Source organism: Neopsephotus bourkii, unplaced genomic scaffold, assembly GCF_033783945.1.
Source record: "Neopsephotus bourkii isolate Nb327-2 ecotype Australia unplaced genomic scaffold, CSIRO-AGI_Nbou_v1 NB_196, whole genome shotgun sequence".
NCBI classification, from domain to species: domain Eukaryota; kingdom Metazoa; phylum Chordata; class Aves; order Psittaciformes; family Psittacidae; genus Neopsephotus; species Neopsephotus bourkii.
Window position 1 is genome coordinate 14,815,974 of NW_026900709.1, and position 19,475 is coordinate 14,835,448.

Below are 19,475 nucleotides of genomic sequence, written 5' to 3' on the forward strand. Positions count from 1 at the left end.
GATAAAATTTGCATCAATATGAAAGCTTAAAATTAACATTTAAAACATGTACAGGAAAGCTTGATGTCATCAGATGCAAATCACATAGGCTGTTTACTGCAAGTATCTCATGCAAAAATTTGTTAAACTCAAAGGCTGATTTTTTTTTGAGAGAGAAAAATACCACTAATACAAGCAAGAATCAGTTTAAGTAAAATTACATGTCTTGATTCCTGCATTTTTATTTTGTTAGAAATGTGTGGCAAACAAGGCTTATGCTTTAGAAACATGAGTATAGCCTTTGTAGAACAAAAGTCAGCCTCTGTGTTTAACCTAGCTCTCACCTGGAATGACTGATATTGTTTTCAAAGCTCGGAGAACTCTGAATGTTCTCAACGCTGAGACATTGCCCAGGTCCACAAACTCTGTCACATATCTGTAATAGGGGAGTTCACACACAAACACAATGACAGCACACAAATAACAGTTGGAGATATGAGGGGCCTAACACCTTACACCAACTACTTCTTACCTGGGATTACAGAAATAGTTTTCAAAGCTCTCAATACTCTGAAAGTTCGAAGAGCTGAAACATTGCCTAGGTTTACAAATTCTGTTACATACCTGTAGGATTAAATCACAGTTACTCAGAATTGAGGCAGATTTTATCCTAATTGCTTGGGTCTTTGATAAAGACCTCTTCACCGTTCACTGTATTTTGCCTGTGTTACAAATATGCTTCTGACCATAAATTGAAATTAATTTTAATCAAAATTAGCCAAATTGACTTGATGTTTGAAATTTTATCATTTTATAGAAGGAAGTCAAAAGGATTCCTTTTATTCTGGTATGCAGAAAGGAGACAGGATATGAACAGTTCAGGCTGATGGCATTCACAATCCTAATGGGCTGGCACACTATGCTGGCCTCTGCAGCACATGGTTAGTTAGAAGTACTAAAATGTGTAAAAGAGGTAGAAGAAACATATTGAAACCGCAGGAAGTCCAGGCTCCAAATGTTCTGGCTGACAAAATATGAGGCAATTTTTAGTCACTAATTTCATGCTAGCAGGAACATTTTTTCTATTAAAAAAAAAAAAAGGTAGAAGACTTACGCAAATGTAATGACAGTGAAATCTAGCCAGTTCCATGGGTCTCGAAGAAATGTAAAGTCTTCTAGACAGAAGCCCCTTGCAAGAATTTTAATAAGTGATTCAAAGGTATAAATTCCAGTGAAAGTGTATCTGAGAAAAATATGCAAGACAGAGTTTATAGAAACACAGGCGTTATCTTTACACATTTGCTCTCAAGTTGCTTAATTCTCATTTTCTTCTCTTTAAGTGACATAAGAATTTAATGGAAGTTCCAAGCAAATTTAATCATCTGCAGAATTTGTACCATAAGGAAGGAGGAATGAATTGATTATTGAAAGACTAAATGACAACCCATAGCTTAAGTTCATATTCTATAATCTACACCAAAATAGTTGCAAAATTCCCAGTTACATTAGTGCATGTTTATGTCCAATCTGAATCCACGTTATAATAAAATATACAGATGGGTTACAGAAATTAGAATTTCAGAAGTTGCTTCCAGACTAAAAATTTATTTCTTCAATGTTATTTTTATGCTGAGGTACTGCTGAGTACCATGAGCTGGGAATACACCAACTGTCAGTCCTCACTGACTTGCTTACAGAGTAGGTATACCCAGTACTTCACTTTCAGCAAGACAGTCATGGTACTGGAATGAAACAAGTGTTTTCAACTGCAAAATCCTGTGCAAGAACAACTAGAAATATTTACAACTGCCAATAAAAATCAGCTACTCATTTTGACAAAAAACTCTAGTTGAAATGTAAAATTACTTAATTCTGGCATTCTGGATAATTTCAGTTTTCTATCTCTAAATTAGGTCATCTTGAAATTGTGTTTAATTTATATTTCTAATAGCAAAGAATCCAGATAAAATTGCTTAAAAAGCTTAACTGGTTTTCAGATTTGAGCCAACCTGAAACCAGTTTTTCAAAATGTTTTCAGGTAAATTTCTGAAAATTTTCTTTCCTGCACAACTTTGCTCAACAGATGAGAAGGACTTCTGTTGCATATCTATATGGCACCATATGATGATATAAAGAAATATTCAGGCTAGCTATCTTTACTCATGAATATTTACTATATGCTAGACATCCTGAATACATAGATGTTCACACTGAACTCAAAATGAGAATGCCTCCACTGACTCCAACCTCCTATGATTTCACTTTGATTACTAAAGATTAAACAGTTATGTATCATCCAAAGCAGTTAGGAATGAAGAAGGAGCAAAAGCATAATATGCTATTGCAAAAAATGAAGCACCATGAAGAACTGTTTCCCACTGTGGACTACAGCCTATCACAAAACATGCACCAAATGTATATCAGCATTAAGTTGCTGGCGTATTTGATCTTTTCTCTTCCTATAGGAAGATCAGCCAACCACTTAAACACTTTTCTAATAGCTTATTTTTCATACAAGCTTTCCATTGTTAGATTGTCTTTGGTGAAGGAAGGCTGCACTATGGTGAACACAGGCATCCATTAGACAATCCTTTTATCTGCAATGGTTATTGCAGGAGAGATGGAAGAGTGTATTCCTCCACATTTTTGCATGGATATAACGTCAAATGCCTTGGAAAATATTTATAATCTATTTTTTGCTTGGTCAGAAGACTAGCTTCTCGTCTTACATTCCCCATCTAGTACTGCAAACAGAGGATGGACACTGAACAACTTGTAATGAGGCAAGTGGTGTAAAATACATGTATTTAATACTACACATTAGAAAGTAGCATCAGAATAGCTGCTGAAAGGATATCCCAACAAAGTAGCTGCTGCCAGTGCATGCCACAAAATCATTTACAGCAGTTTATTTCAGATTACTGAATATTATTCAAAGAAAATCCATTTAACTTACTCTACATTCTTTGTCCAGTCTGGAGGGTTACTCATGGTCATAAATACACAGTTGGTCAAAATAGTGCACATGATAAGCATGCTGAATAATGTAGGTAAAGAGTTAAGGAATTTAAGCCATAAAATCTCATTAAAAGAGTATCAAATAACACTGCTTTGGCAGATTTCCACTATCAGGAGCTATTTATGCCTCCACTTCTCTGGTAACACTCAAAAAAAAGCCCTAAATATGTTAAAGATTTCACAGTCACTGCTTTATAGCTAAAAGAGAACAATCATATAATAAAAATTAAAAAAATCCACCTTGAAATAGATATAAAACCCCCAGCCCTTAATTTTAAGAGCGTAGATTTTTTTTTTATTCTGAATAAAAATGTGAAAGGTTGAAGTAGCAGCTTCCAGTTTAGTGGAATAACACAAAAAGAGTTTGTTTTGGATGATCTAGACAAATCTGATCTATTGCATGCATACAAACCAGTAAAATATAAATTTTCTTCACCTTTCTAATTTTATGTTTCATCAGAGAATTTGGCAGGTATCAACATTTCTGCTTATTATAATACATATTTTGAAAGCTAGTTATCACATAGTAGGAGAAAGCATAGGGAAATTTTAGGGAGAAAAGTACTGGTTTATATAGGTTTTGTAATACGAATGTTAGTGGAGGGGAAGGCATAGTCTAAAAAAAAAAAAAAAACCCATTGATTTTAACAGAACTGCTCTGGATCTAAAACTTTTCACTCTCAGGACTGATGCCACTTTTTGTAGAAAATGGCAATGAACACCCAGATGAAACCACACAGATGATGCCCAAAATGCCCACATGATGGCACCATCATCTAAAACTAGAAAGAGGACAATACTCGATTTTGAGAAGAGCTTTAGCTTCTGTAACTAGGTTCACATGGTGCTCCTAAATAGAAATCCGAGTATAATGGGGTGGGAAGTACTGTGAGGTTTCCCTCTTTGCATGTCTACATCAACTGAGAAAACTTCAAGGGATAGTAACTACCTCTGCCTTTTGAACTGTCAAACAATCGTGGCTTTACGTTCATCAATTCTTTGGGTTTTCTGCTCAGTAAATATATTTCACATCCATTACTCATAATCGAGATTCTCACTATATAATTCATATATGAATAGAGCAGAAGAGAACGAAAGGTATTTTTAAAAACATAACAGGTAACATCTTATCAGAGTGTTTCACAATCCTGGGCTTTCCATAGGCTTTCAAAATCCTCTTGATAAATGTCCTCTCAGAGTTGCAAATCCTCACTATTCTCTCATCAGTGGAGAAATAACTTGAATATACTTTCCCACAATTTTAAACATTTTCTAACATTCTGACTTCAATCAATCTAGCTCTTCATCACCATCTCAGTCCCATGATTTTCCATTATTCTGTGTAATAATGTTCTGTAACATGCTCATGAGTGTCATAAAACTGACAAATAATTGCATGTAGTGGCACCTGTAGCAAGATACAAAATAGGTTATGTAGTGTCATGATTGATTCTGGAGTTATTTTCAAGCTAGCCGTAGACAACAACATCCAACACAACCATTGTAATTATCAGACTTCCATCATACCAAGATTGAAAAAAATCCTTTCATTATTCATTCTACATTATCTTAGGATCACTATATGCAATGCTACACACAAAACTATTTTCAGTGTGCTTATGTTAGACTTGTAAAATCTAATTGTGCAAACATCTGCATTTGTTCCTCAAGTAAGTAGACTTGCTGAAGTCAATGCCCTGACTGCTCATATCAGCATCTGGGATCAGAGCAGTGGGATACCTACTACAGCCAGCTATCAAAACACTGAAAAAAACCCAAATAGATAAGTCATCATGATTATTTAGCTTTGCAAATACCTACCTGCAATATGGAAATCTCATGACCTACTTGAAGACTGAAATTAAATCATCTACAGGATTACAAGTGCATAATGCAATAATGATCCAGGAAGAAAATAGGTAAGATACATATAGCACGGAGAATGTGTAATAAAACAAGAAACTTAAGCTCTTTTATCAACCTATCCTTCTGCAACTATGATCTGAATCAGAAAATGAAAAAGAATAATGAAACCATATTTTCACTAAATATTCATGCAAGCAGAAACCTGGGATCAAAGATTTGATTTTTAACCCAGAGTGTCAGTTAAGAACTGGAAATATTTTGAGCACTATATCTGCAGTTTATGAAAAACTTGGAGGATGGGGAAAATGAAAAAAGATGTGATGATTACAGGAAAAATAGGAGGGAAAAAAAACCCCTAAAACAGGCGGTGGAAGAAAAAAAAGACACAAGAAAAAAATGTATAGGCCCATGACTGGTTGTCTGGTTTCTGATATTACTACATTAAGATCCAGCAATGAAAGTAAATGTAAAAAGTGAATCAGAAAAAGAACAGAAGACAGAAATAATAGAGAGAAGAGGGACAGAGCGTTATAGACCATATTAATCCTGGGACACATGCCAGAAAATCATTTAAATACTAAGTAACATCTCATTTACTAAAGTTTTAGACTAACCACTTGAAAAGGATATGAATGTACCAAAATCTTAATAGCTATTTTTCTAAGAGGGTTGAAAGGAGTTAACATGTACAGGGCAGAGGTGGCACTGAATCGGAATATTGCCTTCCCTTTATTCAATACTATAAAGGTCTGGAAAAAGAAACAGAATGAAAAATAGTATTTAAAAGATAACCAAATTACAAACAAGTTACAAGTTCAAACCCAGAATTATTTTAATTTCATCATTAATCATATTTGGTCAAACTCTTCTTCCATTTGCACCTCCCCCAGGATCACAATCCCCTTGTCCAGTTCACACATTGTAGAGTCCAGCCAAATCACTATGAATATAATTGCAATGAGAGCCATTAAAGCTTCAACATTCCCCAAATCAAATAATCAGCATTAATTATCACATCAAAGTACTACGACAATAGTACTACAGTGATCTAAATTTCAAGTGATCTCATGAAAATAAAGAAATTGAGCATTCAATAACCAGTTTTTCAAAATAAGACTAATGCACTGAATTTCTGCTGTACTCTAACACATTGCTTCTCTTTTCAGCTATTTCTTGTGAGATATCTGCAATTCTGTTTTTCTTACACCATGCTTTACTTCCACCTAATACAGAATTCAATAGTTCATATATTTTCAATGTCCACAGTTTCAGCAATAAGTCATGAGTACTACCAATGTTTAAAATAGAATTACTGGATTTAATATTTTCCTTTAGTTGGGAAATTAGAAGAATTTAACAATGAGTGAGTTTTAAAATTAGATTTCCATGCATTTGTGGAAATTCTTATCTATTTCTGTCATCTCTGTCTTCTACACATGGGTGAAAGTTCATGCTCACTGAAGGTAAGTGGATCTAACTAGCACTGTGGCAGCCCTAAAAAGCCCAAGGGAACATAAGCCATGCAAACCTGGAGCACAGCCAGTAGCCATGATTTGCCTCAGCTGGAACCAGAGGGCAGCATTTGCAGCTATGTTCTACTTTCTGAGCAGGTGTGCTAAATACAACAGCTGAAATCCTGAAAACACAATGCCTTCCCCTGACTGAAATAATAAATTTCAGCACTTCAAAACCAAATATATTTGCTTTGCCAGATACTCATTAATTCTCAAGCCATACTTTATTGCATGCCATATCCTTTATTTAAGAGGAGAAAGGATTGGTCTGTAAAGTACGCTTTGCTACCATTGCTTTTCAACTCTATTACTATTTTTTCCAGGAGTTCAAGTAAATATGCCCTCAAATCAGAGTTTTCCATATGTTTTCTGTTCCTTTTAATCTGACAAAACATCTGATGAAGCATCACTTGTGCAATGCTGACTCATCAAGACATATTAAAAAATTAAAATGGAGCTGATCTAAACAAGGATGTTCAAAGATATGCAAACACCAAGAAAAATAAAAATTATTACAGTAATGCATATATAGTTTGGCTATTTGGATATAGTCTTATATCCCCTACTAGAAACCACTATACTTTTGGAAAAGATCAAGACAACAGCTGAGCATTTCTCAGTCAGGAACATGCAATTCAGCAGGATTTTACTTCATGTCCACAGTCAATTTCAGAATTGCTTTCCACTTTCCAAACTATGATAATACATGTGCTAACTTTAGAATTCCCAGCACTGAATTTAGATTTTTACTACTGAATTTGGATTTGTACAGAACTGGGAAAGAAAGAAGGAAAGGGATCAGTACTTTGACCCAAATTCCATTTGCCTTATATCCAGACTTCAACTGGGTAAATCACTTGAGTAAAGGGAGAACACAGTATGTAATTGGAAACCCTGTTTTCAAATTTAACTCATGATTCTCCATGTGTTAGACACTAACACTAATTGAGTGTTAGAAATTCTGCAATGGACATTTAAGGTATAACTGATTTTTTTAAAGCTGCCCATTTATCATGGGATGCCTGTACTGTTACTGTTTGAACATAATAGTGATGAGGCATAGCCCTAATTCCTGCAGGATATGTATACAAATTTTTTTATTATTACTTAGTTCAAGTTTGAATCCTAGCAATTCTTGGGGGTTTACATCCTTCTTCTTTGAAGTAGTTTTTTTGCTTTCATGCTCTTTTGGGTTTTTTGATTTGGTTTGTTGGGTTTTGTTTTGTTTTTTTGAATTTGTCAGTTAATTTGCTCGGTAAAGAAAAGAAAGCACAAGAAAAAAAATATGAAGACAGATAAATAAATAAAATATCAGTAATTTCTTCTCTACTGGCAGTACAGTGAGGGTGCGATACATATGATGCCAAAACCTGAGGGACTGGAATTCTGGAGGAAACCCAAGGCCATCTGGTCAAAAATCTTAAGTTCAGCACTTTTATTCTTGGTCACAACAATTTTTTGCTGTTACTTTAAACAAAAATAAAATATGTGGTTGGTTTGGTTTTTTTTTTTTAATGTATAAAATAATTTCAAAATTACATAACATTCTGTCAACACTCCAAGAGGAATTCCTACCTCCTCCCTATTTATGTCCAACTTTTAAACACCTCCTCTTTTATAACAGTGATAGAATAATATTAAACTGGATATTAAAAATTTTTCACCCAGACTAAGTCAGATATATATGATACCTCTGCAGAGTATAAAATGGAAGAGAATGATCTTCAGCATATCCTGAGAAATGCCTTTATCTACTTCCCTATCCTTCCCAGCAACAAGAGAAAGCAACCTAGGCTTTCCACGGAGAAAGCGAGGGAGGTGTCTAGCTACCTTTGAGACAGGCGTCACAGTGAAGATCTGCTCCTTTCAAACCTGTAGTATGGCAGTTAATAAAATAATAATTCTAAAAATAATCCCTCTGCTACTTCTTCAGTTTTCTTGTCTGTAAAATACTGAAAGTTACAAGCTTAAGTAAAATGCCAAGTATAATAAAATAAACCTAAATGCATCTCTACCCATAGATCAGTTAGCAACTTTCATTACTAACTTCTGTTCTTACAATGGAGATTTCTGCCAATGAAATCAGCTGCTGGGGGAATGTATTATATGTAAAAATTAGGTCCAAAATACTAGAAATACTATATGTGTGAGAGGGTTCCTTGTGTTTTAATATTTTTAAAGTCTGGTAGAAATATACAACACTCACTTTTTTATTGATATAATATGGGTCCAGGTCTTCCAAGGGCTCAGACACCATTCCTGGAGGTATGTCGCCGTAAATAAATGGCAGTGTCTTTCCTGCCTCCAAGTCGCTATTTGGCTTTGGGCCATCTTCATCATCATCATCTTTGCGTTCTTGTTTAGATTTTTTAGCTTTTTCTTCATTGATACGCTGCTCAATAGCTGCAAGTGATTCTCTTGTGAAATAGCGGAAGCTGTCAGGTCCTGGTGGTACCAGCACTGATTGTGCCATCTTTTCATCCTGCACCTCTTAATTACTGTTTAGCCTCTCTCATAAAAAAGTGCTAAAAATATAAAAAACAAAGGAAGAAATCAGAGCAACACAAATAGATACAATATACCTTCATAGAATTTTCTGCAGGACATCTTGTTATTCAGTAATTATTATCCAAGAGAAGGCTGCAATGAAAAGGATTTTTTTGTTTTATTCAAGACAAACCATTTGCCTTTGAAAATGGTCTCAGAGTTGTCTTGAAGGTACCAATTCTTAAAATATTTAGTTTAAAATTTACTTAGTGCTTGTCACGATAGACTGACAATTGTATAGACTGTGTTAAAAAAGAAGTCACATACACTACAGTAACATCTTGCCTTTATCAATGATTATGTATCTGTTCCAGTGAATAAAGTAGGAGATCCTTTCCACCACATTCAGTGTGAGGATCAACAGTTCTGAAATGTTTCTAGTTCAGTGTTGAGAAGTCACACTCCAGACAATTCAGCTCCTTGCAGTCCTGAAAGCTGCACCTTGGATTAATCCTCCCTTTAGCTACAAGGGCCAGAAATGACTCCTAGAACCCACTACTCACATGTAAGGCCAGACAGATCAGTTGAAAGGAATGTGAGATGCTCTTCTTCAGGTAAAAATATGCTGTCTTTGCAGAGCTGCCAGCTCAGGAAACAAGATTCAGGTATAAGCACCTGCATTCAGTTCTCCTGCCTGGCAACACATTGTGCACTGGAAGAATTGCTGAATTAAACAAAAATGCTCTTTAAATCGTTACATACTGCACTTAGATCTTTTACATCTGAATCTATATACAGTTATGTATGTATGTTTTTCACAATTTTAACAAACAAGAACAGAAAGATCTCTTCTAAATGTGTCCAGACAGTTGAGTAAAAAAAAAAAAAAAGAAAAAAAAAAGGTGGGAAATATTCCAAATATAAATACTTTGATCTGAAATCATAAATGGGATCTCAGACATAGCCTAAGAATTTTCTTCTCGAGTAAGCACATTAAAAATTCAACAAATGCAATAAAAAGTAACAACTTCGGAGTAAGAAAATATACCCAGAAACAATTATCAAATTAAAATGATACAATAGTTAGAATATAATCAGCATGATCCTATTTTACTGTATGCTAAATACACATACTCCAGCACAGCTGCAACAAATGCATATTTCTGAGGCATGCTAAATAAACAGCAACACAATGCTTTCTCCTCCTTTTCCACCCTATGCACATAGTCATTTACACCTACACAGACACCCACATGCATCCCAACTCCTGCAGGTCTCCCTGTGAACATGCTCTTCCATTGCGGGCAAATGCACCTGGTGCATTCCGCCATGGACGGTCTGTAACAAACTGCTGCTGGAAGCTGCACTGACTAGGAGCAGCAAAGGGTTAATTAGCAACCTGAAAGTGGTCCTGCAGTAGAATCCTGTTACATTTTATTGTTAAGGGGGGGGGAAGGCTTAATCCTGTTTTAATATTGCAGGAAACAATTAAAAATTCATTACCAGTGAAGAATCTTGCACTTATGTGGGTTTGGAATGCCACCAAGGAAGGCTGCAGCTAAAATTCCATCATGTCTTTTCCTTTTTTTTTTTTCTTTTTTTTTTTTTTTTTTCCTAAATTCTCCTCTACAGACCACACCTAACTTCCTGCTGAAGGATCCTGGTTATTGAAGTCAAAACTGGCATTTCCTGTGAGAACCTACTAAGTGCTGTAACTCTTACTGACACTAGATGGTACTAATATACATCCATAAATTCTTGTCGGTAAAGAATTTTTGCATGCTGAAACACTTACTTAAACTGAGACTCTGGGACTAAAATACACGATTTTATATAACCAGCCAGGTCTCAGGATTCTCAAAGATTCTTTTGAATATATAGCAGCTACTGCTGATGAGACCATAGCTGTTAAAACTGCAAAGGTCACACAGAAATAAAGTAGGAGGGATAGCAAAGTAAGAGAAATAGAAAAATGGAGGTTGCACTGGCAGTGTACACCAGAGCAGTTGCTGAGACTGGTTTATCAGCAGTATTAGTTTTCTATAATAAATTTATACAATATACTTGATGTGTATTCTTCCCAGATTTGGAAAAGCTAGCAATGAGCGGGAAGGATGGCGGTCTGGAGTGTTCACTGCAGTGGTGAATTCCTGTACAGAACTCACCCACAGTAGCAGGGAGCAAGACTAAATGATCAGGAGTGCAGTAAGCCCCTCCTTTGTGCTGAATCAATAAGACATCACCTTTGGGGACCACTGCCATCCTACTTCCTTCCACTCTCCTGCTTTCTTCATATTTTCTATGCTTATTGATTTTCAGACTTTTTCTCCTGCTGCACTAATGAAGCTTTTCAGCCTCTTTCCCCACCATTGGCATTCTGCTCTTCTCTCCTTCTCTCACACATACCCAATCTCTTTCAAACTTTTCAAGCAACACATTCCAATCTATAGATTCAGCTATTCAAGCAGTCCCTCTGCCATCTCCTTTCTTTCAGCTGTGAAGGGTACTAAAGAAGCCGTGGAGTGTAATAAGAAGCAAAGGGTCATTCCAAAGTGAAAAAGGTTGGAGAAGGAAAGAACCCAGTAGATGAAGAAATGCCACTGTGGCTTTGAAAAAAAGACAACAAAGAGAGGGACAAATACTGATAAATTAGTTTTTTGGTAATAGTGGTGAGAGAATGGACAGTTTGACTGCATCAAAACAGCAGTTTTGAAATTTTCAATAACTAAGAAAAAATGTGTTGAATGAGAAATGTAACCATTAAAAGCACTGGTTTGGGGTTTAACCATTTAAACATTTTAAAATAATTTTTAAATAATTTTAAAAGACTTTCTAGAAAAGTCTTTCTAGAAAAGTTGCTAGGTTTTTCTAATTTCACAAATGATTCAATGAGATCAATAGAAATTTTGCAAACAATTCCGTGTAACATCTTTTTTTGTTGGTGTTACATAGCTCTGGATGAAAACTTCTGACTGGGTCTAATTAGAACTGTGGTTTACTTGGAGCTGCTCTGCTTTTGGTTATTTATACGTGTGAATATGTATATACGTGTTTATGCAGCTGCTTATGAAAGTTACAGTAAACCAAGTACCTGAAAAACTGGGCTAATTCACACAATATGGAAAAGGAGCCTGATGCTGCTGTTAATAGTATATTAAGTAAAATGTCTGATTATTTGTTTCTTAATTGCATGGGTCTAAAATGATCTGAGATCCCAAACTGATTTCCAACGGTGCTTTACAATTCACATTCATAGTGTTAGGAAGGACAGTGCAAAGTAAAGACAAAAAGGAAACAGCCAGTGGGACATTGTGTCCCATTGCCTTAGATGCTTGGGACTACAGTCTTACAAGGCTGTAAGTTGAAAAGAACAAGTATTTTAGAGAGACAGCATAGACAGGAAGTTCAATATGATCTTTGCAGTCTAAAAACAGAAATACATATACTTCTAAAGAGAAGATCACTGTAGTACATATAGGGAAGCTAGTAATAATTCTTAAAATATATTCAAATAATTAGATGATACATAGCTATAGTAAATGTAGCAGATAAAATCAGAAGAGACAGGAGATCAAATCAAACAGTAAATTGCAATCAGAAACCAATCCAACATAACCTACTATTGATCAAACATGGTCACAATTTACCTAAACACAGAAAGTTTTCAGAATAATAAGAATTTTTAAGAATTCTGGTAGCAGGTTAACTTCTGACTGTTGTCTAGCTCCTTACCTATAGCCATGGGCACATTTTATTAACAACTTTATCGTCAGTGGTGTCCACCTTCCCACTACTATGGCACATCTGAAAGCTTGAATTGGACTTTGTCTTTTAATTATTTGGCAAAACGCTCATGGCTCATAGAAAGGGGTACAGCTGAAGAAGTGTGAAGTGTCATATGTAAAGAAACTGCATGAGGGTGAATGATTTTTGACAGGAGAGAGCTGAGAAACACTTGTGTCTTTTCCTGGCTGTCTATGAGCCCTTCATCTATAGGCACTCCTGATTAATAAAATCAGAAGGAAAACAGATTACCAGCTTCTCCTCAGAAATCTGTAAGAATTAACTGTCTTTGTTCAATGCTAAAGGAGAGTGCTAAAATGCACAAGTAGCAACTTGCCGTCATTCTGTGGTTCTGTGATCCTTTCGCTCTCCAGCTGTGTGTTCCTGTACTGTGTTAAATTGTCCCTAAGTGCATGACTTTTCATTTATGGCTCTGAATTTCATCTTGTTCCAGTAAGACCAGTCATCAAGCTCATCTAGTTCTTTCTCTATAATATCTTGCTCGTTCTTTGACAATGCCTCCCAACTTTGTGATAGGAGCAAATTACATTGGCATATCTCCCTTTTCTTTGCTGAAACAATTAATTACATTTTAAACGAGGTCTGTCTCATAATTATGATGGGCAACTTGGATCCAAGTGTAAGTTACTGTGGTATTTGCTGTAGTTTGCAAAATACGTTAATACTACTCCAAAAACTTTAAAAGAGCTGAAGTTTATGCTCTAAAATTAATTGTGTTTTTTTTTTTTATTTATTTAAAGAGCAAAAGGGGTAGAAGAGAGAAAAGGGAGCTTTTTCTCCTCCTAAATATTATACATCTGACCTTTAAAATAGTATACATTCAATCAAATATACTGAATCCAAAGAACTACGTATCACCCCTTCACCCCATGCCACTTAAAACACTGTACTACTAAATTATTCATGGTCATTTAGATGACTGAAAAACATGTTTGCTATCTTTGCAGATGACACAAAACAGGGCGGGCTACAGGTAAACAGGAGGGCAGTATTAGAATTTAAAATGTCCTGACAAATAACAAATGGTCTCAAAAAATAATGCAATCCAAGAAACACAAATTCTACAGTCCTACATTTTATACTGAGGCAAAAATAACTAACTGAAAAATTACAGGACGAGGCAAAAAACCCCACTCATAGCTCTGCAGGAAAAGATCTAGAGCACTTGCCACATCACAAACCAAGTGAGTGAAAACTGTCAGTCTTGCAAAAAGCCAAAAAGTATTTGGATTTATAAACCTGTGGAATGATCTTCCACTCCTCTAGCTGAAGCAGTGCATCGAACTTGAGTACTACGTTTCAAAAAATATGGGGGCCACCTGAAAGAATTCAGACCACAGCAATATAAGTGTAACTTGGGAGAAAACATCCAAAGAATTGTGGGATTTGAGTGCTTTCTGTCTTAACTTTACACTGAAATGACTGATGGAAGACATGTCTAGAAAGCTCCTCCAAGGAAGAGGAGGAATCTGTTCTTGTTTATCTGGCATGTACGCACAAACAGGTTGTGGGTTAAACTGCAGCAAGAGGGATTTTTAGGAAAACCTCTTACCAATAAAAATAGAGAATGAACATAGTAATTACATTGCAATCATTCAAGGGCTTTGAGAAAGGCTAGGCCTTGTAAAAAGGAAGATCAGTGATGAGTGTGAGATTTGTAGCAAAACTTGATGAGAATCAAGAAACTTGTAACAGACCCTCACTGTTTTAGGGCCTTAACAAGTCTTAAGTTTCTCATTGTTTTGTTCTGCTCCATCTGTTATGTTTCTCCCCAGGCCTCTACTGAGCAAGAGCTTATTGTTTATATACCAGAGAAACATAAAACAAAGGGGGTTGGATTTCAGTCACTGTTGGCTGAGAAAGTTCTTGAAGACTCACTGGGGTGCAAGACAAAAAAAAGTGACATCATATGCAGGAAAGCCCCAAGGGACAAGAGTGCCTAAGGAAGCATTGGTGTGGAACAGGAGAGATCTGCCCCCAGTTTCTCTTTACTCATCTCTCTCCTCCCAGTATTTTCCTTTTCCCCTATCCTGGCAAAAAAGAAATTAAAATAACCAAGTTTAGAAAAGCTATTTCATAGTCCATTTTCTCACAACTCGCATCACTGCTAGTCCTACACACGGGTAAAATACATGTGGAAAAAGCCCTGTTTGTGTCAAAGAGCAATAGCCCTCCTGGATGTGTTGGCACTTCATGGCACTGCATGAAAGATTGCATAGCATGCGACTGCCCTGTCCGAAGGTAGAAGGTTTACAGCTGGTGTAGTATCTCTGCTAAGATTTATGGTCCCACTGCTCCACTGCTGAAATTGGTAGACAGCACATAAAACACAGTTTTCTCATGCTTGAGGTTTGTGTGTTTCATACTACTCTGGATTGTATATTCAGTAGTCAGAACTCTGACAGAGAGGTCTTCATACAGTATCTATGTGCTGAAAAATTTGAGCAGTAGGTGTTCCTATACAACAATTTTTTCCAAATGGCTCTTAGAAGAGCTCTATAAAAATGCAGCTTCCTACACATTTTCTAACATTTTAAATGGATGTATAACTATCAAGTCGCCCTTGAAAATGCAGTTTCTGAATATCTTAAGCCAATATGTGATGGTACTGTCAGAAGGGACAGCCCCATTCTCCACCACTCTTATCTTGGTCATTTTCCACTATTGCTGGCTTGAGCACTTCTGCAACAGCTGACTGGTCTGCCTGAAAAGTACAAATAAGTGGCTGGATTTTAGATAGATGAAAGAGCTGATTCACCACACTACCGAAATTAAGAGACTTAGTATGTCCCTTACTTGTAGAGAGCAAAGGATTAGCTGACTCCTTGCAGTGTCTTCCAAATTTTAGTGCTTCTCCTAAGTGCAAAGCTCAATAAGGCTTAAGGCACCAGAGTATGAATAAACAGATCTTTGGTGGCTGGAATGCTGGGCTGAACAAGGTTCTAACAACTGTGCAGTCAGCGTCCAGTACCTGGTGTAGAATTCAGTACAGGTAGGATGAGAAAGCAAAAACGTTTATTAAAATGCCCAAACACTAGCAAATCTGGAGATCAAACTGAGCTAGCATTCAGTTTCAGCAGCCTCAGGACTGTTCTTCCAAGATCAGGAGGTGACCAGGACCACACTCTAACTTTCAACATCAACATCATGACAGCATTTTATGCAAAATGTGTGGCAAGGATCACTGAACATGAAAACAGACATACAAAGATGTCTGTTGGGGAAGTTTGGGGGTTCCCTCAGATAAATTTTATCACTCTCTTTAGAACTTATTTCAGGATACTGCCCACACGGCTATGGCAAGATGTACTCCAAGGCAGTATGAAAAATACATTGGTAAAAATCAGTTGATCATTATATTTATTTACTGCTATCCAGTAACTGGCAGTGACTTGCATTTGGTTATAGTTGCATTCTCTGTTTTCCTCTTTCATCAGAAATGGTGTTTGAACAATTGCTGATTTTCAGTCAAATGCCAGCGAGTGAACAAAAAGGCTGCTTTTTCCAATGAGAGGCCCTTATGTTCTTATTTCTAGCAGAAGACAATTTGTTTTTTCTCACTTTATGAAGGTACCATTCTTGACTTTTTTTGTATACAGTGAAATAAGCATTCTGCCAGACTCTGATGAGCTCCTCCTGTTCTCCATGACCAAAGGGAAAAACAAAGGGAAATTCACACCTGAGCAACATTTAAAATAACAGTTCAAGTTCTCTTGACAAAATGAGAAATATACCGTCTCCAAAGCAAACGGCAATGTGAGAGACAAAGTAATATGAAAAGAGCATTCACTAAATCCCTAATGAAGCTGGTTAAGTGATTAAGGCCTTTCAGCCATCTAGCTGAGGTGGGCTTTTCATCAAACTAGTCTTTGCCCTAATACCCGTTGTAAGAAATGTATCCCCATAAGTACATTCCTGTATAAGTGAGTGTCAGGCTCAGATGTACCCATTTTTAGTGTGTTTGTGTGGGGAGAGTGACTATACAATTCAAAGATGCAATGATAACAGAAGTGCCATATGTATGGGATGAGCTAGATATTTCCAGATGCCTGAATAGGAGAATGTGCTGACTACTTATGCTGTTAATAAAACATGCTGTGATTTCTTTCCTGACAAACCAGAACCCTGGGTTTAACATTCCCAGTATGGGCATTATATAAAGATGCTTAGAATGAAATCTCCATTAATGTTAACCACAGCATAGCTACAGCAAATTCAATCATATATAATTTATATCCTTTTCGATTACAGACACCAGGTATATAGATGTTAATGTCCCCCTAACAACTGCCTAGCAATTTCAGATGAAGAACATGAATCATGATTCTGACCCTACTGACAAGTGATTGTGGAAAACACTGTGCATTTCCACATTTATAGGCTCTTACAGTCCTCTACTGCAAACACAACCTATGAACAAAAGTGCCTTTTTTTTCTCACTTATCGCTTATGTAAGACCAGGTCGGGCTCTGACAGCAAGGGAGAGCCCGAACTCCCCTCAAGTCAAGGACAAAGGGTCACGGACCCCTCCAGTGAACTACCCCAATCAGTTTCCCCTCCAACCCCAAACTAGTTCCACGGGCTCTTTTAACCTCCCAGAGCCAATAAGCACCCACCATAGGGGCTGTGGAAAACCGAGGGGGAAGGCAGGGAGAAGCAGCGGCTGCAGTGCCAAGCCGAGCCCACCTGCGGCGCCACCTGCCCCGCTCACTCAGGTGCGGCAGGGGACTACCGCCCAGGGCCTCGACACCTCCCCTTGCCGCACCGGTGCAGCAAGGGGAGACGGGCAGTCCGATGTCGCTCGAAGCGACAACACCAAGTGAAAAGCCGGAGGGGAAGACGGATGGGGAGCTGCTGCGCTGTGAAGCGCAACGCAGCTCCGCAATGGCGGCGGAGTCCGCCGGCACGGAGCAGCGCCGAGAGGAGCGGGGGTGGTGGTGGTGGGAGGTTGCCTAGCAACCGGCCCGGCGGCTGCGGCACCCGCGCTGCGGCCTGGCAGACAGCGCGGCGCAGGGGAGCGCCGGAGACTCCCCGCGAAAACCTGCCTCTTGCAGATCGTTTTTTCCATAAAGAATAAAGCTTCCCCTGCCTGTTTCAGCAGTACCTGGTCAAACGGGAGGAGCAGGAGTGACGGGAAAGAGCAGGCATCTAGCGTAGGGGAGATAGCAGCGGGGTTAAAGACAGGCGGCATTGGGAGGGGGGCCTGCTGTGGAGGAGGGGGACGTGCTGTGGAGAAGGGGGGCTTCAGTCCGCGGGGTGAGATGAATCCGCCTTTCAGACACCAGCGAGGAACAGCTGAGGCCCTGCGCCAGCCCCAAGTGAGGCCCCCCTGCCCCTGGAGCTGAGCAGGGATAGTGCCGCATCCAAGCTTTACCCCAAGGCTGGAAGGAACCGCGGATCGTCATTCTTCCCTTATGTTGCATTTGTTTACTGTCTGTATGGGATGCAGATAGTCACGCTGCTTACTGGGTGCAGGCAGCCAATTCCCCTTCTTCATGTGGGGGGTTTCCTGGTTTGAGGTTTTTTATTGTGATTTGTTGGGGGGGGGGTTAATAGTAAATGGTGACTGTAAAACTGTAGAAACAGACATGGGGAGTGGGGTGCTGGAGCAGTTTTTACATCATCACTATTAAAAGATGCAGCCCTTATTCCAAGCTGTAGGTATGTTTTTAAGAAGAAATAGCCTCCTCCACCACATACCAAATAAACCAAGGTTTGGTATATTTGAAAGAACATTAAGAGGTATATATCTAATTTATCACTCTGCAAAATAAAGAGAATCTGAATTTAAATGGAGTATTCTGTAAACAGGCCTGCAATTGGAAAGATAGTTTATTAGTGACAAACACAACTGCTGCTTGAGAAACTTATTTCTAAAACCAAAACCAATAGACACAGGAAGCGTGAGGACCACACAACATGGGGCAACAAACATCTCTGTGGATAACATACAGGAATTTTCCCTCTGGGAACTGCACTGTTGCCGACAGGCTCCTTTGCAGCTACCCAGCACCAGCTGCTGAGGGGATCCTGCAGGAGTTAATGCAGCTTGAAAGAAGCATTAACTCCCTGGATACCCATCAGCCTCCAAGGGCAGGATGCAACAGACTGTTTCCTTATCAGCACTACTCGTGCGGCTCCCTGACTATCCTACTATGTGGCTGCATCTGGAAACATATCAAGGTCTCCAAAACAGATAGAAATAGCAATCAGGCAGTTAAAAAGCACAACTCCCTTCCCCATGCATGGTCGCCACCAAATTCCCTTTGCCACTGGAATGGAAGAGCTGGCATTTTTCAGGACATTGCCACTGCAGTCAAGCAAAAAGCAAAGTTATTTCAGTGATTCTGGAAATTTAAGTCATGGATGAGCTGCTATATCTGCTTTTAAAGTATCTTTTAGTCTTACGATGGTTTATGTGTTAGCAGTTGTTAGTATATCCTTAGGGATAGAGTGCAGATGGGTCCAAGCCAGCTACTAGTTACAGGTTGTCATGTTTTCTGATAATTACAGATGGGGCTGGCAGTACTGTTTATTACTGAGATGCCTGACCTATCCTCTTTTCCTTTTATTTCTACCCCTGCCTCCTTCCCTTTCCTTGCTTGATTATGCCAAACTTGAAGTGCCAGGGCTAAAATTTTCCATTTTTGCCTCAGGCTGATTTTTGCAGGGAAGCTTCAGCTCAAATGATGGAACCATTTCCAAGAAAAAATGATGTATATGTAATTTGTCTTTAAAATTTTATAGCTGCCATTTTTCCAAGCATGAAGTCTTGCAGAACTTTTTTGCAGAACAGCATTCTGAATT

At 38.0% G+C, this 19,475-nt stretch overlaps 1 protein-coding gene across 6 annotated transcripts in view; it reads right to left on the reverse strand.

Annotated features, from left to right (window-relative positions):
- Positions 1 to 19,475, reverse strand: part of SCN2A (sodium voltage-gated channel alpha subunit 2) — a 79,169-nt gene that overhangs the window by 49,166 nt on the left and 10,528 nt on the right. For 2 of the 6 annotated variants that reach the window (XM_061343668.1, XM_061343648.1), the window contains exons 2-6: positions 8,584 to 8,902; positions 5,492 to 5,612; positions 2,936 to 3,023; positions 1,094 to 1,222; positions 324 to 415 (exon numbers count right to left, since the gene is read on the reverse strand). In XM_061343668.1, the coding sequence (XP_061199652.1) occupies positions 324 to 415; positions 1,094 to 1,222; positions 2,936 to 3,023; positions 5,492 to 5,612; positions 8,584 to 8,850 (697 nt within the window). In that variant the 5' untranslated portion in view covers positions 8,851 to 8,902. Of the gene's footprint in view, positions 1 to 323; positions 416 to 511; positions 604 to 1,093; positions 1,223 to 2,935; positions 3,024 to 5,491; positions 5,613 to 8,583; positions 8,903 to 10,367; positions 10,752 to 19,475 lie in introns of those variants that run through there. The other 4 variants (XM_061343679.1, XM_061343658.1, XM_061343666.1 and 1 more) reach the window with 3 other exon arrangements.